The sequence below is a fragment of the Colias croceus genome, chromosome 22 (assembly GCF_905220415.1).
Source record: "Colias croceus chromosome 22, ilColCroc2.1".
NCBI classification, from domain to species: Eukaryota; Metazoa; Arthropoda; class Insecta; order Lepidoptera; family Pieridae; genus Colias; species Colias croceus.
The window spans coordinates 1,392,919-1,411,193 of NC_059558.1; the positions used below are offsets into that span (position 1 = coordinate 1,392,919).

Consider the following 18,275-nt stretch of genomic DNA (forward strand, 5'->3'; position numbering starts at 1 on the left):
AATGGAACGAACTGATGTTGCTTTGTCACGATGTGACTTTTTAAGAAAGGCAAAAAGAATACAAGATTGGACAAATATTGTTTTTACAGATGAAACATGGCTCAACGCTAACCACACAATATCCCGTTCCTGGACTGACGGTACTGCTGCATCAACCTCCGCAGTACCAATGGGAAAAGGTGAACGCCTCATCATATGTCACGCTGGTACGGCAAAAGGTTTTGTACGAAATGCACTGCTGGCATTCAAATCTAAGAAATCAGGCGATTACCACGAAGAAATGAATGCAGAGGTCTATGAAGAGTGGTTCAAAAACATGCTCCTATCATTGGAAGAACCATCTACAATTTTAATTGATAACGCACCTTACCACTCTCGCCAAATTGATAAAATGCCAACACAAGCTAATAAAAAACATGAAATTATTAATTGGCTTCGCGATAATGGAGAAAATGTGGACGATTCTATGTTAAAAATAGAATTATTACAAATATTAAAAACAAAAAAAAAACCTAAACGCTATGTAATAGATGAAATGGCAGCAGAATATGGCCATATCGTCCTTAGAATTCCTCCTTATCACTGCCAATACAACGCTATAGAGCTCATCTGGGCTCAAGTAAAAGGGCATGCTGCGAGAAGCAATACGAGCCCGCCATTCACAGCGAATAAAATGTTGGCATTACTAAAAGACGCTTGCACCCACGTGACGGCCGAGAACTGGGCAAGAGTGGTGGAGAGAACTAAACGTATCATATTATCTGATTGGGACCGTGATATTGCATTCGACAATATATGCACACAAGACCTTATCCTACATATTACTGAAGACTCCTCATCGGACGAATCCAGTGAAGATTGTAATTCTGACGACTTAGGCTAATAAAATAGATTAAACTACTCTCGTTGTTTTATTTGTTTTTCAAACTAAAAAAAAAGTAAAACTTTATATTATATTAATATTTTATTTGGTTTCTATCTTACAATTTGGTTGTTTTTATGTTTAAATAACATTAACTTAGTAGAAGAATTTTTTATCGGATATATTCACATTTCGATTATTTATAATCTGTGGCACAATAATATTGAATCGTTCTGTGAAGCACATCTCTAAGTGGGCGGTACCTGTCCATAAAGAACAGTATTTTATTGTATGACATTTTTACATAATAAATACAAAATTTCATAGTTGTGAGCTGTCAAAAAGCAAATAATATAATGGACAGAGTATAAATGTTATTTTTTACATAGATTCGATTGTAATAAAATATTCGTAACTTTAGACAATTTTTGACTTTCATGTATATCTAGTTAAATGAACTAATTTTATAAGTTCAATTTATTAGCAAAAAAGCTATTGAAAATTCTTAAATTATTTTAAATGATTAAATTGCCTCCTACATAATATTTTGATTGATTAAATATTATTTATTTAGAAAGTAAACTATACACTATATGGCAAAAATATTCCATTCTAAATTACGCAGTAATTTTTCTCAGATATTATGACACAGCCTCGGAAATTATTAATTGAATATTTGCTTACTAGATATAAGTAGATGACGCTCGACTATTTTTAAATACCCATATTATATTCCTATTATTTATTATCTAAATACATATTTTACTTTTATAACAAACTTCCATGAAAAAAATGATACCCAAACATTTTTCACATCTAGTAAGCAAATATCACCTAATTTAAAAATTTCCGTTAGATTCAGACAAAATGAAATTCACGAAATAGCTTATTACCATATTATTGTTAAAAACTAAAAAAAACGAAGTCTGAATCTAACGTAATTTACTTGCGTTCACAAAAAGAATGTTTAAATACTTCTAATGAATAGAATTCATGCATACTTCAGTCTTTACATTACGGTATATTTATTCCGAGTTAGGTACATAGTGTGGGTGGACTGGATATTCTAGTGAACGCAGGTAAATGACGTAATCGTGGATAATTCGAGATGGTTCTGCATTCACTGCCACGGAAATAACTTATCTAACGAGTACGGAGTTTAGTATAAAACAAAAACTATATAAAGACAGGAAATTCTAGATTGAAATATTAAGTTGTAATTTTTATTAAATAGATATAGAATGCAAAATCATGGAGTCATGTTTTTAAACAAGTCTTCATATTTTTTTACTAATAGTCATCTGGAATTTACATTAAAATGGGATAAAGTTAATGATTAATCAATTTTTAACATTTTAAAAAACATGGCTTACCTATTATCCTTGTATAATTTAGCGTGAGAAACTTGAAAACAAGTTGAATTTATACGTTAAATGTTCTAAATGTTATTATTATATACCAAAGAAATATATGCAAGAAAATTTAAAAAATACAATTATTTGGTAGTTTTTATAATTTAAATTCAATTTGTTTTTCCGATATAATCTTGAATATGTTATATTATTGACTTTCTAATGTATGCATAATTTAGTTATTAGCAGCATTGAAAGTCAATTGGTGAGTTTATGGTATAAGAATTCAAAGTGTCAATCCTAACGCGAAAATGTTTGTGTTAACCCCATAACAATATTGAAACGTCCATTAACAGGTTTGACGGGCAATTCAGCTCTATAAGTACAATTGATTAAAAATTATTCAAAACTAACCTACGCTAATTATTAAAAAAGCAACATTACGAAAATTCAAAGTCCAAAAGAAAAGTCACAGTACATTTTCAAAATATTTATTTGCTAATCACATACAAAAAAAATACACTACAGTCGAATATCATTAACGATACTGGCAACACGAATTAAATACATAATGTAAATGCGTTATAAAAAATTCATGGAAAATATCACAGAAAAATTAATGGCAAATAAATTTAGGAATTCATACAAGCTTTAGAAAGATCAAGGTCATATACCTGATTTAAGAATGTCGAGTGACTCAGATTTACCTGAGCTAATATTATAATGTTTTAAGTAAAAGATAGCTTACAACTATTTCTATATCTAAAAAGGTTATGTTCACTTAGATAGTACTCCTATATAAAGAGTTGTAACGTTAAATATTTGAGTTGCTCGCGTAATACTGATTTTTAACTACAAAGCTATACAATGAGATTCTTAAGTACAAGTTTAGTCTACGGTAGGCTTCGCGATAAACGACGTTAGCGAGGAAATCTCACTGCGCTCGCTCGGAATGCGGTTAAATTCTATTTCCTCACTCAAGTTCTGTGTGTCTGATGTAGTGTCACTCTCGGGCCAATGTTTGTGGCTAGGCGCGTACAGTACCAACAGGGCGAATATATAAATATTCCACATTCCATACACTCCAGTAAAAAATGCAGATGTATACTCCAATTCAATGTTCTCGTCCCACTTCCATTGCCCCTCGGCAACTTGTCCGAGAATAAATCCAATTACCGTCATAGCGGCGCATATCATCGTCGCCAACATTAAGAATTTAAAACGATATATTATCCCTTCGTAGTGCAAGCGACGCACAGAACACATGGCCGGCAGAGATTCTCGCTTGTGAGATATATTTATAAACACTTGCCATATCATAAAGCTCAAAAACATGAAATATATTCCAGTTGAGATCCCCGCAAGAATAATAAATGAAAGAGCAAGATTTGTTCCCAGTTCTGTGACCCAGATTGAGTAAAATGGGTTCCGTAGCTGTATACCCCGCTCGCACATATCAAATACAAATAGTGACACACATCCCAAGAGAACAGCGCTCAAATGACGCCAATATTTTCTTAAAGTATTCTTAGTCTTCGCTTCTTGAATCATCATGTGTTCCCCGGCGAAAACAAGCCAGAAGGAAAATAAACTAGCGTAGAAGAAGCCCTGTCTGACATCACTCAATAGTAACATAAATGGTAGATCGAAGTGAAGTGTTAAGTACTCAATTGGCATGTCTAGTATACACATAGCTATTCCCAGAGTGAATAACATTTCTTCCAACAGTACAGGCTTCCGTTGCAACAAATGTATTCTTCGCCAGAACCAAGCCAATATACCTATGATGCACGGAAAGAATACTGTTTTCAAAGACAACCAAACTTTGGTGAATCCTCCATTTTGATTTATCACAGTGACCCACATGTCTTGTATGTGTCCAATGTGTGCATTCATGTCCTTTGTATCAACTGGAAGTCTAATATTTAATAAATAATAGTCGTGATATAGTGAACCGAGTTCAAACAGAGGCATTGCTGTGCAATTATACAAATATTCCTCACTCTTTATATCAATATCGCAGTCTAGATTCCTTTTTTCGACGGAGAGCGTGTATAATTTCCATGCATCGTCTGGATCGCCTTTATTTCGATACGCGAGACGGGCATCGATCGTCACTGTACTATGCGGTTTAATTTCCATCTGTGAATGGTATTTTATATCCATTTGAAGCACTCCAATCAAGTTTTGCTGCCATCTCGAGTAGTCAAAAGTCTTTCCTTCACGAGGAATCGGCATTTGAAAAGCGAAAACAATGTCCGATTCGGACAGGTCGTGGTGTAAATCGGCGAGGTTAACGGTCTCGCATTTACCCTTGCCGCGGTTGTAAAACCACTTTGTCGTGTCATTTTTCTCCTTTGTCGTGTCTCTACAAACAGTTCCTAGGATTGTTTGCGCGTTTGCCGGCATGGGCGCGACCAAACCACCTATCAAAAAACATACCACTTGACAAAGCAATAAAAACGATATGAGCACTGCCAATTTGCGACCGCTTAGATTTTCAAGCACTGTTCCAGTCATTTTTGCTTTCACATTTATAAGACTGCACGTAGATCTTGATAACTTAGAGACATTAAAATGTTTTTATAAAATATTTTTGAGCCCGACGCAAACTGAACAACGCGACCGCCGAAGCGATGCTTTTCAAGTGACATGCGCAATTGCATTGTTGCCAGTATCAAACCGAACCGATAACGTTAATAACGATACCGACGATTCATGTTGAATATCGTTATAATAAATTAATATTATTAAATGTTTTAAAAATAATCTATTAATACACACATTATTAATCATATTTTTTTGCAAACACTGCATTACATTACTCACACACATGAAACATTCCTAAAACCAAGCTAGATTTAGAAAATATTCGGCTAAGTTATCGTAATTTTTTCGTATTTGATGTTGCTACTAATTTACTAATTTGTATTTGCTTTGCCCATTCCACTCCCGAAATTCCTGTTATTTTTTATATTATTTTATTGCGTTATTCCTCCTAAAACCAAACCGTGAATAGTATCATTAGTGCTACCGCTGCCTGATCCGAGTAAGCCGGAACAGCATGAAGCTTGCTGCCCGCTCGGTAAGAAATAAGGCTTGCTTCAGGAGCCTTGTTGTAGTAATATTACAAATTTTATTAATTGTTTTGAATTTAATAAGATATTTCTTTAATTTACTTTTATATGAAACAAGGTTCTTAGGCGAGTCGTATTCGTTGGTGTCGCTTTAAATATTATGTTTGCAATGGACGTGTTATTATTTAAATTTTTAATGGTATTGCTAGATTCATTTTATAATAAATAGATTATTTCTTATTATGTATAAATACAGATGGTATTTCATTTGAATTTCAAAATCAAACAATTATTAATTTAAAAGTTTTGCTTCGTATATTCTGTAATTATGCATGTTTTGAATATAATTTGCTATTAAAATATATCACTTGGTAGATATACTAATATATTAAATGTAAATCAACTGCAGGATTATGCATGTTACATCATTACATAGAAAAACTTAGGATTATTATTTTTTTAATTCTTATGGAAACGATAAAAATGTAATACCTAATTTTTTTTCCGGTTTATTCTTTAATACGGTGAAAGTTAACTCGAACATCTTGCTGTTGATTTACAATGAATGGATATGATTTGGTGTGAGAATACTAATTGTATTTACTGTTCCTATTCCTAATTGCACTTTTTTACAAACATGATTATGATTTGATTTGATTTTTATATTTTATTTTTTATTATTGCGTTTGTCTTTGTTTGACATGTTCTGATTTTGTTTGTTGTTTTTCCCCCTCACTTCCAATGCACGTCTCCTTCTTTGACACATTTTGGTGTTTTTTTGTTTAACCTACCCTTTTACCGAACGGTTTTATTTTCACCCTGTCCACTCCTACCCTTTAAACATCCTGCACTGGACGCCGCCCGCATGCAGCCAAGGGACGCACAAACATCGAACTACGGGAGCAATTCATTCTGGCTGACGGAGTGTCTCAAAGCATGGCTGCGTTCAGACCGCGTACGCCTCGCTCAAACACAAATACGCCTCCGTCCACTGGACCAATAACAAAGGTAAGTAATTTAGAGTTCAATCGATTTTTATTATAATATTATAAATATGATTTCTTTCTACAGGTTATGTTTAGTTATAGATTCGCACTTGTACTACATATTACGCACAGTAGATATAGAGGGAGCAATCGGTTTGGGATTTTCTTTTTATTTTTGCTTTTCCGTTGAATCTTGTACATGGATAGATGTATCCATTTGCAAGAGCCAATTGCGTCGTGGTGAGAACAGCATGTGATGAGCTCGTAGCGTTGTCGTATTGCATTAGTGTGCTCTGCTAAGCATTGAATCACCAGCTCGTGTAGTTTTTGGTGTTGTTAGTTTCTTTCATTGAAACCACTTGGATTGGAGAGGTGGCACGTCAACGCATTTGGATGTTATGGTAATGTATTCTGTTTGTCCTTCCCTCTAGATCCTTTCACACCCGTATTACACAAATAAACGCGTGTCCGTCGACTAGTGTGTGGACTAATCGTAACTCCGTCTGTACATTCGCGATTCGGCAAAAGATTGGCACTATGAAAGAATGTATTTGTTCTCAAATGTTTTCGTTCATCTTAATGAAAGACTTCCGATTTTCAATTGATGCGTTTAGCTGAAGAGTTTATGGAGCAGTTGAGGCCAATATTTGAGGCTTTAAGACAGAGGGAAGAGCTCCCATGTTCGTATCCGCTGCATGTGGGCTCTACGCACGGCACTAAGCAAGCTTTCATATACGGCCACTCAAGATCTCAAGGTTCGACGACACCGGGCGCCCACCACTATACCCACCATCATGGATATCAACCGTCTCCAGGATATCACTGGGTAATGATTAGGCTGTGTGATAGTTTGGCGGTTTTTGCACTTTATCAACCTTAACTTAACTGCAGCTGTGATTTGTTTGTATTTATTAGTTACTTGTAATTTTCTGTGTATTAGCCTCTGGAGACTTAATTGTAATCGATCTTCAATTCATCTTAGCTCGGCATGCACAAGTCACGTATTTGCCTTGATGTGTTTACAAGATCATGGAGTTTTATCATACACTAATACATTATTATTACTTTCATCATTCATACAGCTACATTGTACTTTATATCATCACATTTTTGGTTTTTATGTACAGATTTTCATTGTTATAATTAAATTGTATAGGTAAGAGAGCGAACTGCTCGCTCAGTGCCTATGTCAGCTGGTGGCGTCGCCGGAAGAGCTTCCAGGTCCTCATTGAGTGCGGGAACACCTGACTCTCTCAGTGACAACGAAGCCGCTAGTGGATTGGGACAGAGATATAGAAAACCCAGCGTACCAAGGTAAAAAATGGAAACACTATTGATACAAATAAAAAGCAATAATTAAGTTTAGTTTTTTTGAAAAATTATAAATTATAATAATATAATCGTAAAAATATAAATAATTGTATCATTACATTTATTTTCTTAGGTCAACATTGACTCCAGGAGGTTCAAGACCAGGTTCTAGGCCAGGTTCCAGAACCGGATCGAAACCACCATCAAGACATGGATCTAATTTGTCGTTGGATAGTACAGGTACATCAACTGACACATATTATTATCCCCATTTCATCAGTATGTTCACTTTGATATTACTATTTTTATATTTATATGGATTGTCTTTCTGCAGATGATGTATTAACGCCATCTCGCATACCAATGCGCAAGGTGACCAACACTCGGGCATCGCTCGCCCGCGCCGCAGCTACGGCCAGCAAGTTGGGAGTCACGACACCTAACGGTGGATCACGACCACGAACTCCGACAGGATTCTTAACACCAGCTAGCGGAAGGTGCGTTAAATTTACACGATTCTAATGATATTAATGATATATTTGATGACCTCTGCGTGTTGGACGAATTTTTGAACAAGTCCCGAGTCCCGACAGGCTCTAGGTTTTAATACAGAACCATAGAGACACTCTTGTACTCTAGATACATTTATATCTTAACATTGTGTATAATAATATGGTCAGGATTATAATTAAACCGAAAATAACAAGTCAAAAGAGTTTCTATGGTTTTTTGTGTCTAATTTTCTACTTTGTAAAAATATTTTTATTCCTCTAAATGTGGTAATTACAATTGGTTTGAACGGGTATGGGCAGGTATCATAGCGGAGCGATGTACCGCACTTCCAGTATACCGACACTGTCACCGGTGCCCGCGTTAGTGAGGTACACTGAATGATTGACAATGCTAGAACTGTTTTTGATTGATTGAGGTGGCGCGTTGTTTTCGATATAATCGCAATCTGAATGTGAATACTTGAATATTAGCAGAGAAACTGACGTTTAATATAAAAAATAATATATGTAAAACTGTGCTAACATATTTTGTTTCATATCATGATCATGTAACGTATTCATATTTCTTATTGCGACTGTATCAGTAATTTGTTTGGATATGCACACGAGGAGCACGAGAATTGGTTGCTGGGGTGATTTTTTACGTAGCAGCAAGGAAAATGCACATCTTGGAAATTATTTCGCCAAAGTTTTTTTGTCTTTGTATTGTCATTGAATTTCATACATATGGTGGGGGTATTGCTTATAAAACGGGGCAAAAAGTGGACTGAACGTTTGTCAGATGCATGTCAGCTAGATTAAGTCTATTAACATTAAAAGCTAGTGTGGTATAAATATTACCTATTTATTTATAAGTAAATATTAAAAGAAAAATAGTAATATGTATTTTTTATCTTTTCCTTTCCACATGCATCGATACTTAACACGGATAAAACAGCTCGACACATTCCCAGCCATCTTCAATGGCGTCTGAACATCCTAAATCCTTATCTCATAATCACCCTGCATTCCAAACCCAAGGTTCGACTAAAATCCCGATTTACGTCGGCAATCGATCTCAAAGGTCGCCGTCCGTTGAAAGAAGACTGAAATCTATCAAGTCACACTCCAGAGAAACATCACAAGATCCCAGTCCCACTTCCCAAGATCCTAAGTCCGACCAAAGAAGTCCAGAAGACGATTCCTCCCTGTTCAGTATATCGGGAATGACGAGCGACAATGAGTACGAAAGTAACATAAGCGAATCAAGCGGGGACGCATCAAAACCAACCCAACGCGACGTTAAAGGGTACAGGCTTCTAGTGTTAGCTTTGTTTTTGGCCCGAATGTATTGATGATCATTTTTTATTTCACATGATATCATCGCCCATCAATTATCAGTATCACTCGTTAGATATTTGAATCTACATTACATATAGATAATAAAAATTGTTTCATTTATTCAAAATATCACATAAGTCAACCCTTCACAAAATATTCCCATATATTCATTATAGCTTGTATTTGTCGATATGATATTTTGCTTGGTGCATAATTTAACACTAATAATAAGCTTGAAGAACTAACCTAGCACTGTTTTTGGCTTTCATAAAAATGAATTAATACAAAGCATTTTGATTTTGACAACAATGATGAAAATGTGTATCATCTTAATATCAGCACTCTGTTGTATCTAGCTTTCATAAATCACAGCCTTATTGTATATTTTTTCTTGTTTTATTATTGCACATGCACTTTTATTTGTACACTTTAAACCTTCTGTTATCAATGTTTAAAAATTATTATCATCTCAAAGTTTTCAGAGATTAATATGTATTTTTTAATAATTACCTATTCAAATTATAAAAAATTTTCTTTCACATCGGTAATGAAATCATGTGCACTGATAAAGCAACATTCTTCTTGTTATCTGTTTTCTAATCTGTCTGTCTCTATGCTCGCTAACATCATCTACATAGGAGTGGGTCGTTTGCATCGACCGATGGACATACGCCTAGCAGAAGTCGAATACCGGTACCTAAGGAGCACAACACTAACACTAGCCACTTTAGGTAATCTCGCTGTGTACTTCGTAGTTTTGATGTTTGGTTTGATTTAGAATAGCTATAAATTTCTTCGTAGCCGTATGGGGTTGTGTCTTGAATGCTTTTTTGCATGGTGTGTCTTGAATTGAGGGAGATGCGTTAATTTATTTTGTGTCATAGGCAAAGAACGCCGTCGGGCAGCACGACGCCGGTGCGTCCGGGCCAGCAGACCGCCACAACACGTCTGCTGCGCAAACCGTCTGACGCGTCTGACAGCGGCGCGCCCACCACGCCCGTCACCCGACGCACCTCCGCGACGTCAAAAACCACAGAAAAACGAGAACCGTTCCGATTATAAACGAAGAATTAACAAAAACGACGTTCTTTATTCAAATATCGCGCCGTTCGCATCGCTTTGACGGCAATCTAATACGCGCGCAATTTATTGTTTGCATACGTGTAACGTTTATTATAGCTGAAATTTATCTAACAAATTATGTAACGAGCCTAATAATGTTAGTCGAAGCGATCCCCAGTGCCGATATTATATTTATTACTAACGATAAATTAACCTATTCGCGAATCGAGCCAAGCTTGTGAAAAATGAATTTTGCGAATGTGGCTTGTAGTTGATAACTATAGATGTAGTGATAAACACAAAGTCTGCACTTGATGCCTTGTATTTTTTTCTACCGAGCAAATTCTATTCGACTAAGTTCTATATAGTCTTTCTCTATTAGATCATTTCCATTCTTTTTTTCTTTTATTATTGTGAATATTCCTTTGTCTTATTTATTGTCAATGTTGCCATAATTGTTAGTGTATATTTAATACGTAATTCGTCTCGAAGTTGAGACATCGAGTGTGATTAAATTTTTATGTTTTCTTTAGGGACCATTTTGTTCGTCGTACGTGGGATTGTCGATAACGACTTTCTACCGTTGATACGCTAGCGCAGTTTCGCCAGACTGTGTAGGTTGTTACGAGGTGTGAAAGCAGTCGTCGATAATCGAAAGGTGATAATAGAGATAATTTCTTTGTAATGCACAATCATGTTTCTTATTTCGTGGATACAGCGTATTTGTTTGTGAATTTACGTGGATTATGTATGTAATTTATTTTTATTTGCACAATATTTATTGTGATTACTGTAAGATTTTCTGTTTATAAATACAGTTGAAATACTTAATGACTATCGCCAGAGTTGTTACGTATTTCAACAATTTAGCAAAAAACATGCTCATTGTAACGAAATTCCACAGCGGACTTTTATTTTTAAGTAATACTAAAGTACATTTGTCGACACAAAAGACATTTACTTAATAAATCTAAGAATACTTTTATATATTATGAAAAGAACGCTTTAAAAAATGTAACCTTCCTTAAATGTTAACCAACACTCACATTTACTTGTTATTTTTTTATTATATAATTCTGACTTTACAATTAAGCATCTATTATTATTAGAAATATAAGTATTGTAAAACTATTAATCTGGTCATTTTATTTAAATCATTGTTATATTTGTTATTTATGTAAAATCGAAGCAAATATACTACTACAAAAGCTTGCAATATTTTTTGTAAATGATTCTGAAGAGCTACAGTTTAAAATCTCATAATTGATTTCAAAATAAAATGTAACAATTATTTTTGGTGTTTTATTATACAACCCGACCCCCTAACAGTTCCTTTATATTTAAGAATCACACAAAAACTACTAGACGAATTTACTTTTAACTATTATTATTAAATTTAGTGTTGTGAGGGTATGTACTTTTCTTTCAATTCAAATTGTCTTTATTTGCTGAATGTAGTTGGTACAAATTATATAGATTATTAAACATTCTGCTCGTAGTTGAGCTTACAAATAAATTTTAAATGATGTTACTATTCCAATGGTAAATCTTAAAATACGTTTCAACAAAATACTATCATGCGTTCATAATATTCGAGACTTGTAGACCCAAAAAAAACAACTGATGAAATGAAGCTTGCAAGTCGCAAATCACTATACATCTTTAATGAACAGCGCTATCCTATTCTCTTTAATATTATAAATGCTGATTAGTGGAGATGGATTTATGTTTGTTCACGCAAAACCACTGAACGGATTTTGATAATACTTTGCAATTACGTAGTTTAATGTAGATTAAACTAGATTAACTTATGAACTAGGTATAGAAAAGTGTTAGAAGAATATCCAAGAAAATAAAAATCTCATACTGATTTTGCAACACGAATGAAGTCGCATTAACTAGTTTCGAAAAAAATAACTTGTTATTTATCAATTAAATTCTTGTAGCGTTGAACTGTGGGTTATATTATATTGTGATCTCAGGAGCTAATCTTTCAAATTGGAATGTTACAAGGTCTTTAAGTTAAATTATTAGCTAGTTTGATTATTATCTCATGGTAAACGGGGGTGAGTTGCGAGATAGTAACTTGCATACTTTTAAGCGTTGTCATTTATTCGGTATTCGTTATTGATATACCGGTATTTGTTCGTTATAACATAAATGTTATTTACTCTGGCAATAATAATACGTCATAGGTACGATTTAGGGTACGATTCATGAAATTTGTTTTGTCATTTCATGTGACATTTGAAAAACATTTGTTTTGATTTTCTAAACAAAACTTAGGTACCGAAAATATTAGATTTATTGAGAAAATAACTCAAAATGGTTGGATATAATATGGACGGGCCAGCGAGAGATCGGGTAATGAAGTTGATGCAAGAAAAAGACCGCATTGAAAGTGAAATTCGGGACCAAACTGCAATTTTGGAAACTAATAACGTGGGAATGCAGGATGCTTTGGTAGACTGTGATCATAGAGGAAGGATGTATAACTGAGATAGAGTGGCTACTCTGTGGTAATAAGTGCATGTATGGAACGTGCTGCCATCTGCAACTTTGTAGGATAACTAATGCTTTAAAGGGGTATATATATATATATAGCTATGCAGTATGCATATCGACATTTAGCACCAGATATGGAGCGAAAGTATATTTACAAAAATATTACTAACACCAAGAAAAGCGTCGTTTTCGTGACAACACTCTTTTTGTGGCGTTAGTAATATTTTTGTAAACATACTCTCACTCCATAAGTTGCCTTGTAAGTTGAGTAAATAATAAATAAGTAATGAGGGCAACCAGGGGTGAGAATAAAAAACAATTTCTTTAGCGGTATTCACGTTTATTAAATTGAAATTGAGATTTATATACTATACAATTGCTAAAACCTCTAAAATCTGCTAAAACCAAAAGCTTTAGTTATTTCAGTGCAGTCACTGAAATAACTAAAGCTTTTGTTCTAAATAAATAAATAAATCATTTATTGCATAAAAACATGGTACATACAAAGATATTAAGATCAGAATTAAGGAACATTCATGTTTTTACCTTAGTTTTTACTATAACTACATAGCATACAATAATTATTATTAATTGACATAATGAATGAAAATGATTAGATATTTATAGTAAAAATACGAGTCAGGAGTATTGTCACTTAAAATTAGGTTATACCTTCTTGGGTTATACATAAATCATTAGTCATACAGTCAATCAATTAATATCAATATCATTATTTTATATTATTTAGACATTTTTCATATCATACAGAAATTCATTTAGGTTGTAAAAACAATTCTCTAATAAGTATTTATTTAATTTATTTTTAAATCCTGGAAGAGGAACCCCTTGCAAGTCTTTTGGGATTTTATTAAATATCTGAATACCTATTTATGGAACATTTTTTTTGTACAAAGTTAATTTAGGCCTCGGTAAAAACAAATTGTTTGGATATCTTGTTAATTTTCCAATTTCTTTATTAGTTTTAAAATATTGAGGATGTTTTTTTATGAAAATACAAATTTCCTTGATATAAATACATGCAAGAGGCAGGATTCTCAAGTTTTTAAAAAGTTCTAAGCTTCTAGCGTGTTTTCTCCTCCGTTGAAAACTCATGATCACAACGTTCACAACAGTTAACAACAATAAAACAAGTAACAAAATAACAAAACAAAACTTAACCGAAACAAAAACTTAAAAGATAACCAGATATTATATTTAACAAAAACAAATGAGATAACCTCGAAATCGCATCAACGTCCGTCCGAAAGTTGAAAACTATGGTTGACAATGACAGTCGCACATCATTACAAGATGGCGGCTTTTTTTTTAATTTTAGTTATACCACTCATCGCCCGCGTCGCTGTCGTCTATGCGTTTACATGACAGTTTTGAGTGTGCCCCCCCTGACTGTGATGGTTTTCCGCGTAACGATATCGATGTATATAAAGTTAGACATGCAAGACACAGAATTATCTGTAAGTAATCCAAATTGATATTACAGTCCCAAGTAGTAGGCAAGCAGAAAGTTTCTATTCTTATTACATACTATTGCTCGGAGATTTTGTATACAAATATTTTCAAGTTTAGTAGAAGTTTAGCCTCGTGAATACCTTATTCCAGTACCTAATTTACAAAAAAAAAAAAAAAAAATATCCAGGGGCGGATCCACATTCACAAAATAAGTATCTAATCAATAAATATCTATATATAATCAAATAAAATCTAATTTTTAAATTGTTGCAGGCTTGCAGAACGACCATAAAGAAATAATGAAACAAATAGAGAGAGGTCTTACGGAGGTTCACTCAAGTTTTGTAGGCTCAAGTGGGCAAGGAACATCAAGAAGAATAGTTCCTGTACAGAATTATACAAATGGTCATGCGTCTATGAACGGTCACAGTGCTATGAATGGGAATGATGATGTTGGACAATGCTTTGCTATTGTAGGGCCCGTTCAAGAAGGTTCTCCAGCTGAACTGGCTGTAAGTATATTTACTAGCCTAATTTACAGTATGGCCACATAAAGCAGTACTGTAATCAAGATAAAGACATTTATTTGTTAATTAACTATTTAGAATTTATCAATATTTTGTAATTATTTGTGTCTTGGCTTCTGAATGAACTATATATTTAAATATCTAATGAAAAACATGTTTTAAATCAGTTCAGTAGTTCTTGTGTAAAATCATGCCAAATAAATGAAAAATCTAACTTTTCCTCTTTTATATTAGATTTCGATGATATATAGACATACATAACTAGTTAAGTTTGTAAAATTTGAATATAAAATTTTCCATTATTTTCAGGGACTCTGCGAAAATGACGAAATTCTTCAATTCGGTTCAATAAACCACAACAATTTCACAGAAATCACACAAGTACATCAAATAGTGTCACATTCAGTTGGACAAAGGATCCAAGTGCGAGTGAAAAGGAATGACCTAGTACAGTCTATTACGGTTGTCCCGAGGCCCTGGGAACAACCTGGCTTGCTGGGTTGCCAGATACGAAGATTGTAGATTAGTTTTTATGTATGGCAACTTTCATGAAATGAATTTTGTTGAATCTATCTAAGTACTTATTGGAAGTTTGAAGTAGTCTGGAAAACGATTCTGTAGTTCTTTCATATGGTCAGAGCTTAATTTTAAAAACACCCTGGCCTTTTAAATTGTATTCAGCATTTCGTTAATTCATATTGAATAAAATGTATTTGCAAAAAAATGTTCTCTTTTTTTCTGTATAAAACTTTTTCATTTCATAAGTACAAAGTATTGTATTTACATGTATGGAATTGTGCAAATAAATCGTTAAAAATGTTCATGGTGTTTTATTTTATCACAATATCATCTACAAAAAGCTCAAACATAAATAAACAATTTCTATTTCAATTCTTTACAATATTCATAGACATCCACAAACCGTAGATTTTTTTTAATAGTTCAAAAATAAATTTTATGATTAATGACCATTGCGTTAGTTTTCGGTTTTGCTTTTAAAATGGCCTCGTCCACTCTTTCTTTTAACGTCTTTTTTTCATCTATTTCTTCTTCGATATCGTCAGTTTCTTCGTCCGAATTGTCATAAGTATACTTCATAGTATAATCGAAGTATAATTTATCATCTACCAAACGATAATCTGGCTTAGTTATTGTACCGCGAAGACAATCGTGATAATGACAGACTATTTTCTCTTGTTCGTATGTTTCGCATGATCCTGAAATTAATTATTAGCAATTTTATGATATATTTTAATTGTAAAGTGCTTCTCTTTCAAAGCTATTGAACGGTTTATAGTGAATTTTCGTATACAGATAGATTACATATTAGCACTGAATACCTATGCAACGTGACAACGCATTTTAATTAATTCATAATATGCTCCATGAAATAAATAATGAATGAATACTAGAAAATATCCAAAAATACTGTATTATCCATAACATACGAATAAATTCTATACATTACGTTTTCTTCGGACATACCACTGTATCAGTATTCCTTTTTCTATTAGACGAGTGTCATCATGCATAACGTTTTCAGTAGTATTTTAACGGTTTGATCTCTACTGTCAAATTATGGACAAACACAAAATTCGCAATTGCAAATCTGTAATATATCACAATAATCTTCAGTAATATAAACATGAACACATTTTACCTGGTCTTCTCAACCTAGTCGTAAGTACAGCTCGTTCAGGCGCCATATTTTGAAAGAAGACCAAGTAGCACGCTAGCATGGTGCCGGTGCGGCCACGACCGTGTCGGCAGTGGACCGCTATCACCTAAATTATATGAACAAAACACAAATAATAAATAATAATATAAGTAAGAAATACACAACGCCATCTAGTATCATTTTAAGCAACAATATAAAAAAGCAATAAGTACACAGTACAGTTACACAAATAGCAGTAACATAATCTACACTAGAAACTAGAAAATATATTTACAATAAATATTATGTAAACTCATTAAATAGTCAATGACAAACCTCCCCCATCATTTCAGCCCTCTTGCATATTTCAATGAACTTAATAATTTGTTTCAAAGTCGGCGCTGCGAACTCCTTGATTCTGATTTCCGTCCATTTCATTTTCTTTTCACATTGTAGTAAAGGCGGTATTCTTTCCGGGGACAGAGTTATAATATGATTGATTCCTACGTCAGCTAAGTAGTTCAGATTTTCCGCTGTCTGTGGACAACCCATACCAGCGATCTTGCCTTCGACAAACCACGAGAAATTGTATGGAGGATAGGATTGGATAGGTTCAGACTCGATTTTAGTTTCTTCATCTTTAACTACTTCTTTCTGAACTACCGGTTCCTCTGTTTTCTTTGGACGGTCTTCATATTTGTAGAAAATTTTTGCTAACTTTACATTGGGACCAGCTCGTAATGTGGACATTTTTAAGCCGACTATAAAATATGAGAGTTTCACTATTTGGCTCCAAGAAAAATTGTAGACACCGATAACTTAGTTATGATTTGTAGATTATGCTCTGTTTGGTACCTACCTAATGATAAAATAATACAATAAGAAATAAGTGTTTTCAAATTGAATATTGCGCTACTGATAGCTAGCAAAAATAATACCGAATTTGTACCTAGTCTGAATCTCTATAATCTGTTAAACATATGGTGGTAAGGCTCTACTATTTAAAAACATGTTGTTAGTGGTTTTATATTGAATTGAATCTTCTGCATCGTCAAATTGTCGACGAACAATTTTGGGAGTTACTTCGTTAAAAATCGACTAATAGAAAAAAAATTGAATGAGATAATAAAGCTTAAAAAATATTATATTTGTGTTCTTAAATTTATGTTATAATAATTTATGGCCTTTGAATGACATTGGCAATATTTCCCTACAACGCAATAACCAAATATTCATTTGAAACACTCAACATTGAATAACAGTTACGGTTTCTGATCATAAAAACTGATATTTGTAACCATTTGTAACACGGGAACTGTAACACACTACACTAACCTACACTATTTGTTACAACACATAATTTATATCACTTTCGAGTTTACATAGGTACTGTTGACAGATTTATAATACACCTTTAATCGTATTGTTAAGCTTGAACTCTTATTTTAAGCGCGTCTAGTGAATCGAAAGTTTGACATCAGTTGGATTGCCGCCAAAAATTTACTTTTTGGCATCGATATTGGCGGGAACTAGACCACGACACTGATCAAAATGCATACAGCCAATTTAAATAGGGCAATCAAATAGTTACGTCTATATTTAGAATTTTTTTTATAATGTTGATGTTTAAGAAG

The 18,275-nt window shown here is 33.5% G+C and overlaps 4 protein-coding genes across 28 annotated transcripts in view; 2 read left to right on the plus strand and 2 right to left on the minus strand.

The window, feature by feature from the left end:
• The window catches only part of LOC123701748 (microtubule-actin cross-linking factor 1), a 266,616-nt gene extending 254,843 nt beyond the window's left edge, over positions 1–11,773 (plus strand). For 16 of the 25 annotated variants that reach the window (XM_045649283.1, XM_045649291.1, XM_045649282.1 and 13 more), the window contains 8 exons: positions 6,892–7,103; positions 7,434–7,591; positions 7,722–7,828; positions 7,923–8,085; positions 8,401–8,469; positions 9,038–9,388; positions 10,059–10,151; positions 10,305–11,773. In XM_045649283.1, the coding sequence (XP_045505239.1) occupies positions 6,892–7,103; positions 7,434–7,591; positions 7,722–7,828; positions 7,923–8,085; positions 8,401–8,469; positions 9,038–9,388; positions 10,059–10,151; positions 10,305–10,482 (1,331 nt within the window). In that variant the 3' untranslated portion in view covers positions 10,483–11,773. Of the gene's footprint in view, positions 1–6,162; positions 6,300–6,891; positions 7,104–7,433; positions 7,592–7,721; positions 7,829–7,922; positions 8,086–8,400; positions 8,470–9,037; positions 9,389–10,058; positions 10,152–10,304 lie in introns of all 25 variants that reach the window. The other 9 variants (XM_045649289.1, XM_045649278.1, XM_045649288.1 and 6 more) reach the window with 8 other exon arrangements.
• LOC123701751 (protein wntless) lies at positions 2,690–4,861 on the minus strand. The gene has a single exon (XM_045649297.1). The coding sequence runs from the start codon at positions 4,732–4,734 to the stop codon at positions 3,103–3,105; it is 1,632 nt and encodes a 543-aa protein (XP_045505253.1). The 5' UTR covers positions 4,735–4,861; the 3' UTR covers positions 2,690–3,102.
• Positions 11,774–12,701: 928 nt separating the features above from the next.
• On the plus strand, positions 12,702–15,805 carry LOC123701740 (26S proteasome non-ATPase regulatory subunit 9). Its single transcript, XM_045649251.1, has 4 exons — positions 12,702–12,948; positions 14,393–14,462; positions 14,731–14,969; positions 15,294–15,805. The coding sequence occupies exons 1-4, from the start codon at positions 12,808–12,810 to the stop codon at positions 15,504–15,506; spliced, it is 663 nt and encodes a 220-aa protein (XP_045505207.1). The 5' UTR covers positions 12,702–12,807; the 3' UTR covers positions 15,507–15,805.
• LOC123701738 (dual specificity protein phosphatase 23-like) lies at positions 15,800–18,058 on the minus strand. The gene is made up of 4 exons (XM_045649250.1): positions 17,977–18,058; positions 16,978–17,500; positions 16,645–16,768; positions 15,800–16,201 (listed from the first exon to the last, which is right to left on the minus strand). The coding sequence occupies exons 2-4, from the start codon at positions 17,389–17,391 to the stop codon at positions 15,927–15,929; spliced, it is 813 nt and encodes a 270-aa protein (XP_045505206.1). The 5' UTR covers positions 17,392–17,500; positions 17,977–18,058; the 3' UTR covers positions 15,800–15,926.
• Positions 18,059–18,275: the final 217 nt, after the last annotated feature.

What these genes read in the sequence shown, in the direction of transcription:
- LOC123701740 (XM_045649251.1), top strand. Translation starts at nt 12,808, where the DNA reads ATGGTTGGATATAATATGGACGGGCCAGCGAGAGATCGGGTAATGAAG. An exon ending in TGCAAGACACAGAATTATCT is followed by an intron (nt 14,463 to 14,730) that starts GTAAGTAATCCA and finishes AAATTGTTGCAG; the next exon opens with GCTTGCAGAACGACCATAAA. An exon ending in GTTCTCCAGCTGAACTGGCT is followed by an intron (nt 14,970 to 15,293) that starts GTAAGTATATTT and finishes CATTATTTTCAG; the next exon opens with GGACTCTGCGAAAATGACGA.
- LOC123701738 (XM_045649250.1), bottom strand. Translation starts at nt 17,391, where the DNA reads ATGTCCACATTACGAGCTGGTCCCAATGTAAAGTTAGCAAAAATTTTC. An exon ending in GGGCTGAAATGATGGGGGAG is followed by an intron (nt 16,769 to 16,977) that starts GTTTGTCATTGA and finishes CATATAATTTAG; the next exon opens with GTGATAGCGGTCCACTGCCG. An exon ending in GACTAGGTTGAGAAGACCAG is followed by an intron (nt 16,202 to 16,644) that starts GTAAAATGTGTT and finishes AATTAATTTCAG; the next exon opens with GATCATGCGAAACATACGAA.
- LOC123701751 (XM_045649297.1), bottom strand. Translation starts at nt 4,734, where the DNA reads ATGACTGGAACAGTGCTTGAAAATCTAAGCGGTCGCAAATTGGCAGTG.